The 7526-nt window shown below is 31.9% G+C and overlaps 1 protein-coding gene across 1 annotated transcript; it reads left to right on the top strand.

Annotated features, from left to right (window-relative positions):
• Nucleotides 1-1773: 1773 nt before the first annotated feature.
• On the top strand, nucleotides 1774-7067 carry LOC144961720 (importin-11-like). Its single transcript, XM_078894816.1, has 4 exons — nucleotides 1774-1895; nucleotides 3422-3516; nucleotides 4873-4960; nucleotides 6752-7067. Exons 2-4 carry the CDS (start codon nucleotides 3509-3511, stop codon nucleotides 6920-6922), a joined length of 267 nt encoding a protein of 88 aa, XP_078750942.1. The 5' UTR covers nucleotides 1774-1895; nucleotides 3422-3508; the 3' UTR covers nucleotides 6923-7067.
• The last annotated feature ends 459 nt before the right edge of the window (nucleotides 7068-7526 follow it).

Raw genomic sequence — 7526 nt, 5'->3', positions numbered from 1 at the left:
AATTTATCTTTTTTTTTATTAGTTAAATAGTATCATTTTTTATTTTTATTCATGTATTAAAATTTATCATTTTTTTATTTTATTCATGTATTAAATTTATCATTTATTATTTTATTCATAAAATGTATTAAATTTTTATTGCTGGATTGGGGTGCATATTAAACGGAATTTTATTTTAAAACTAAAAACAAAACCTAGACATTTGAAATAACTACCATCAACAGGGTCGACTCTGCCTCGATATCGCCTTAATATTGGACCAATTAGAGTATGTTTAGTTTTGTGGCAATCATTTCCTTTGATAGAGTTCATGTCTTTTTACCAGGAAAATATCTGCGACAAAGCTGAGAACAAAGCTACTCAAAATGCTCCAAATTCACAGAGGCAAAGTAACCCCTTAAGGCAAAGTTAACCCAGTTAACGGTACTTAATCATTGCTTTTTACACTCACTGGCATGTAGGACAGCAGTATAAACTCTCCATTTGTCTCAGGATATTTAACAAAGAGATACCTTTGACTTGTCCCATCTTTTTGAGTTGTCCATTCGCTGAGTCTTCCATGGACTGCCTTGCTTTCTTGTGCCTTTGGGTATCCAACTTAGATCAACTTTTGATATTGCATCACCCTTCAATTGGAGAAGATGCTCTATCCACCTCCATCTCTGTTTAGTGATTAGGGTTTTAGGGTTCAGGGTTTTAGTATTGCACTACTGGAGGAGGTCATTGTTGGAGATTTTATGAGGTCAGAATGTTCGAAATGACTTACATTAACTCACTCAATCCTAGAGATTTTTGCTTCTTTTCATAATTGGAAAAAAATGATTTAAAATGGGCATATACATAGATAGTTTTATTCGACTACCATTAACATGTAAAAATTAAGAACATTAGCTTTGATACTACGCCTATGATTTTTCTCAGAAAAATGTAATAACTAGGTATGGAATGAAAGTAACCAGTATACTATGGATATAGTCGGTGTTAGGGTTGAGTGAATTAAAACGTTGTTTCTCAAACTCTCTTTAAAAACTAATGACAGTGGTAGTTCAGCAGCTTATGGACAGCATTCTAACTTCTCTAAATAGGGAATGGTTTACATTTAGATATGCAATTATCAGATGATTGGATCCGCTAAAAAACAGTATCGGAGATGACTGCCCTGCTACATGCTGTCATGGTTCCCAATTGTTAATAACCAGGGATTTGAATTTCCCACTTTTTATGACTTTATAACGAAATAGATTTCTGAAAAACATCCATATTATAAAAAGGTGAAGCAGAATAGTGGACAATGAATACTAAACGTGCTACATTCCCAAACAGAATTGGAAATATATTGAAACAGGTTGTCTTGCATGTGGAAATGTATGTGTTCATATAATATAATCTTAGCTCCTTTTGGACTTTTTCCTTGTAAGAATTAAAAAGCAATACAATCTGTAATAAAAACTTCACAGACAAATGATATGGAAGTTTCAGGTATCTCAACTAAGTAAAACTGATTAGAAATGCATAAGACCAATATGAAATGGTCGTTGATGATATTATTAAGACAAATAAAGTAAACAAGAACATGGTTTTTTTCCCTATAAAGATATGATTGGCCTTTCCCTTAATGAATTTCTAATCATTTAAATATGCTTGACTTGGTACACAATTTACTGTCAAATGATATGCAATATGACATTAACTCGACAATGATAGCATCAGTTTATAATAATTACTTTAACTGATAAATGACCCTGTCTAATTTTGCCCCTTATCTTACCATAGGTGGACTCGATGTTTGGATATGTCATGGGTGTCCTGTTCGAGTCTATGGACATCATTACCCAGCCACCCAAAAAGAAACTTGCTGGATTAGCAGTTGCTTCTTTACTTTCACAGAACCACAGGTTAGTTGCATTTTAACTCTAGTACCGCATTGGGGTCAACCGGAAATAACGACCAGTTCCCAGTACTTACCTAGCAAATTTGAATGACATAGCTAAGATATAGCGTCACTCGGGTTTGATCGCGTCATTTCATACGTCAATAACTAGCGTCATACTCAACCCAAACAGCTTAAATAAGCTGTTTGCTGATTGGCTGAAACTAATAATATCAACCAATCAAACTTCGGCTTTTATTTCATAAAGAACACAATGGAATTTTTACTGTATCAAGGTCGGGTCTGTGTTACGTTTCTACAACGGTCGAGGATGCGGGGGTTACCACTAATGCAGAGGTCTAGTCAGGGGTGGAACATGCTGTAGTGAACTTATTGTTGTAAATTTGCTGGCAAAGAGCATTAGGTTGTCGTACAGTTCTTCTTTGTATTAAACTTCCCAACTAAACCTGCTATTCTCTGGAATGAGATTTTGTCTATTACAGTGGCAAAATTCATTTATTTATTTTTAATGTCCAAAGGCTATTAAAATGCCAAACCGAACTTTCCCTTACCAGACAGCTTCTAAAAATAGCAAGTTTTAGAATTGTCAGAGGAGAAGTCAATCTCAAGTTTGCTAAGAAAAATCCAATGGCTTCCCACTGAGAAATGTAGCCTATAGAATACAAGATTAATAATATTTTTTTATATCACTGTATTCTTATTATCCTGATACATTAATAAAATGCTTAATTTCTACGTCCCACTCACGAACCCGAGATCAAAGTCTGATAATCACATTCTCGTGAAGCCAAAAATAACTTGCAAAATCGGCGAGCGTGCATTTGAATATTTGGCATTTCTTATCTGGAACTCCCTTCCGCGATATCGATATATCAGAGGCAGTAATGATGCAGAATTCTTTTTAAAGCGTCTTAAAACATTTCTTTTTAATATGTAATGTTACATTATTGTTAAGCACTTTGAGCTTGTTAAGATATGGGGTTAGGCGCTATATAAAACCATATATTATTATTATTATTTTCACCGCAGATGTAGAAATTCGACAGTTAAATAATTGGTTCAGTTTATAGTGATTTAATTTTCCTTTACTAATTTTATATGCCACAGACTATTTCCAATAAATTTCCAATCTTGACACCAAATTTGAGATTCCAAACAAAGAAAGAAAGAGAGAGAGAGAATATATATATATATAATTAATATATATATATAACTATATATAATTTATATATATATATATATATATATATATATATATATATATATATATATATATATATATATTAATATATATATATAACTATATATAATATATATATTATATATATATATATATATATATATATATATATATATATATATATTATATATATAATATATATATATATATATATTATTTGTGAATGCCATTTTATCTCTTTTAATAGTTGTATTTGTACATTTTTTGGTTATCTGTGTTTATTTATTTATGCACAATATTACTAGCACCGATAAAATAGTAATATTTTTTTAAAAATTATTTCTCCTCAGTATTGTGGCTGAAAGATTTCCCATAATGATAAATTCCTTGGTTGAAGTTCTCAACGACATTTGTGCATATGATGATGATGGAATGTTATGACTGAGTAAGTTTAAAACTCACCAATTGTATTCATTCAGTAGAAATAATATATATTTCTCTCTTATTTTAAAAAACTTAGTTTTATGAGTCTCTTTAAACAAGACCACTCTTATTCCCTTTTTGGGCTGTTATATCTAAAGAACAGATTTAAAGTCTCAAGAGTTTCACAAAACAATGCTTCTAGATTGATCTTAAGGAAAGATAAATTTATATCTGCTCAATGTTGATCTTAAGGAAAGATATATTTATATCTGCTCAATGTTGTTCGTAAGGAAAGATAAATTTATATGTGCTCATTCACCAACTACACCTGGTTGCCAATTGAAAAAATAATTATTTACAAGTTAGACTCGATCATTTTTAAGGCCATGAATTGTGGTAACCCTTTATATATCAGAGAACTATTAAACATCCACACTCCAAATAGACCTCTCAGGTCCATGAATGACACAATTTCTTAATTAAGCCCAAAGCAGCAAAATTGGTGAGAAATTCTTTGAATTCTCAGCACCCCATTTCTGGAATCCCTTCCACTTCAACTTAGATGCTTTCAAAGCTGGTTTGAATTGTTGGTGTTCCCTTTGTAGTTTAGTAATAATACATTAATTGTTCGTTGTATGCGATATGTTGTTTTAAATACAGTTTTACCTCTTCTCATTTTAAGAGATTTATGTAAAACGCTTGGAGGGGTAAAGCGATGTACAAATGTCATATATTATTATTTTTTTATTATTATTATTATTATTATTATTATTATTATTATTATTATTATTATTATTATTATTATTATTATTATTATTATTATTATTATTATCATCATTATTATAATGATGTCTGAATGCTAATAACGAAAATCAACATGCACTTATTTGCAGGACTGATAACCCAATTTGTTAAGGTCTCATTATTGTAATGGAAATACTCTCATACCAATGCAAAACTGTATCCATGACAACAACGTTGAAACAGGCCCATAATTGCATCTGGTTTACAGACCTGCAAGTATATACATGTTGCTTAAATCTAATTCATTAGCATGATCTGATGCAATTTTTTTAAAATATCTTACTGTTACTATTGGTGTGTCTGACAACAAATTTACATTAAACCATGGCTTAGTTGATGTGTATGCATGTGTATATTTAAATCAATATCGTGTTATGTTTGTTCTTATAGCACGTGTAACCAAATAACAAAATGTCACTATTTGAAGACAATAAAGATACATTATTATTATTATTATTATTATTATTATTAATATTATTATTATTATTATTATTATTATTATTATTACTTATTACTTATATGGTATATTTCAATTCAAAGCATTTATTTTTTTATTTTTTTGTAATCTCTGCAGCGGTCTCGTGATTGAGGATTCAGACAACATAAATGATGGTGACAATGACAATTACACATTCACAGAACACGATAAGAGAAAACGTTTGGTAAGAAATCTCTTTCAAATCTCTTTAATCAGATGTGTTTTTTGATTCCTGTTTGTTTGGTTTTTTTGTTCTGTTTGTTTGTTGTTTTTAATTGGGCTTTTTAAAAATTATTTGTTGTTATAAACGATATTTCAACTGTTGGTCTTGTATTAAGCGCATTTATCAGAGTGTAAACTTCTGGACGAGGCCTTCTGACCTCCCATGGTGGGCAGAGAGGTCACTTGCTGTGTCTTCTATTCCCTATGTCTGTTTTTCCTTTCCATGTTGCTCTCTGTCTTTGTTCTGGATTGAGATTACTCATTTTTCTCTTTCCTTGTCCCGGTGGGAATCCTTAGCTGGGAGTGAGACAGTCAAATGTATAATACTAATACTCTTTTTGAGAGATGATATTTCTTTCCCTTTAAATCATCTCTCTGTTATGTACACTTACAATGATTAATTTTGCTGGGTGGGGTTTCCTGACCTCCCATAGTGGGCAGAGAGGCACTTACTGTGTCTTCTGTCCCCCTGATTTTCAACAAGCTTTCTGTCTTTGTCTTGGGATAAGATTACTTGGTTTTGTCCTGGCCCTGGACGGGTACCCTAGCTGGGAGGGAAATAGTCAAATGTATAGTTAGAGTTTTGGGAGGTGCTATTTTTTTTGTCTTGTAAATCATCTCTCTGTTATGCTCTGTATTTTTTTTTTTACATATTATATATGATGTGTAAACTTTTGAGTGTGTTCCTCTTAGTGGAGACCTGTGCTTGTGTCTGGATGAGAATTATAGGTGATCTAAAACTTAGTACTTTGATAATGTGCTCTTGGAATCTACATCTGTGTCCTATTTGAACCAAATCCCCTTTGTCTTACCTTTTCTTGGGTGCTTTTATTGTAATTCTAGAACTTTTTACTACCCCATTTTCTTTCTGTTTACTGGTGCTGGTATGACTTTAACTCACTCAATCCTAGTGTTTTTTGCTACTTTTCAAAATTGGAAAAAATGTATTAAAAATGAGCATGTGCATATATAGTTTTATTCAACCACCTATAACATGTTAAAACTAAAATCATTAGCTTTGATACTACGCCTATAATTTGTCTCATAAAAAATGTAATAAATCGGTATGGGGTAAAAGTAACCCGTGTAAACTACGGATATAGTCGAAGTTAGGGTTGAGTGAATTAATGTGTTGCAAGTGCCGTAAACCCTTAAAAACAAAACAATTAATTTTTAATATATTGTAGGTCATAGTTGGATCCTTTTCTTGTGCCTGGATGGGACTTTAAGTTTTTAATATGCACATTGGTGGATTGTTCATCATATCTTCTATTCCCTATTTGAACTTCAGCTCTACAATTTTTCTTCTTCCATCTTCCTTTTTACTGGCACTGAAAAGACCTAAAAATGTCTCAAGCGCATTAAAACCCTTTAAAAAACAAACAGAATGTAAACTCATTGTGAAAATTTGTCCATAAAAACCTGATTTTAAAAAAAAATAATTTTAAATCAAAGAATGTCTGCTGTTGAACTATCAATTAAAGTGCATCATATAATTTTACTGTTCATTTAGATCATGTTTTGTGTGTGTGATGCAGGTCAAAACATAATCTTTGCACTTTGATCACTTAAGAGTGCAACTCAATTACAAGTAGACAACCGAACATCTCTTCATTTTCTTCTGATTTCCATTCACTTAGCTTAAACCAAAGTATTTTCTTACCTTAATAGAAATGAAGATCAATTCCCTTGAATTTCAGTTTATGGTGTTTTTACAGTATTTTTTTTTTTTTGTCTGCGTACTTTTTTTCAGTTGAGAAGACAAGACCCTGTTCATTGTGTATGCCTCAAAGCCTATACAGCATCCCAGTTAAAAGCGTGTGAGCAACTGCATGGAAAGCCTGCCTTTGACAATCTTATGAGTCGGGTTGATAAGGAGGTGGTGAAAGAGTTAGAAGATATTTTCCGTGATAGAGCATGCTAAGTCCATTACATTTCTTAAAAGGAAAATATCAGCCAATGCCAACGTAAATTTTTTAGGTTAATGTGTTTGAGATAAGGACTTTAAAAATGGTTGATTCAAATGTAAATATTTGAGAGAATGGAAGCCTATTCAAAGCCTTCTGAATTTTTTTTCATTTAACACGACGCATTTGTATACAAAAATACGAAAGGGGGAGTCAAAAAGTAATGGGACTCTGCTTATTACTTTAAAACAAATTGAATCAATACCATCATACCTCAATTAAAGCTTGGTATTAGCCGAGTAGAATGATACTTTTAAACATAGTTTCTGCCTCTCTCGATAGCCACAGTCCACCTTTTTGTAAGGTCATGTATCCCGTCCTCGATAAAATTGAATTGACAGAATGAGCCAATTTTTCACTACTGTCTTGGATTCATCATCATCTTCAAAGCGATGTCCCCTCATTGCCTCCTTCAGTGGATCAAAAAGTTGGTGTCCAAAAGTATCAAGTATGGTAAATAAGGAGGGTGAGACAGCGTTGTCCATCAAAATGATGCGATTACCCCCCTTTTCCTGACATTTGTGTATGGAGGGAAATTTTCATGAAGAAACAATACTCATT

This window comes from Berghia stephanieae, unplaced genomic scaffold (genome assembly GCF_034508935.2).
Source record: "Berghia stephanieae isolate SIO BIC M18660-M18661 unplaced genomic scaffold, UCSD_Bste_1.3 scaffold3737, whole genome shotgun sequence".
Taxonomy (NCBI): Eukaryota; Metazoa; Mollusca; class Gastropoda; order Nudibranchia; family Aeolidiidae; genus Berghia; species Berghia stephanieae.
Note: the sequence above shows the minus strand (reverse complement) of the source record. Positions and strands in the feature narration are given on the sequence as shown.

Excerpts from the sequence above, each read along its gene's own strand:
- LOC144961720 (XM_078894816.1), top strand. Across the intron at positions 4,961-6,751 it reads ACGATAAGAGAAAACGTTTG|TTGAGAAGACAAGACCCTGT; the intron begins GTAAGAAATCTC and ends ACTTTTTTTCAG.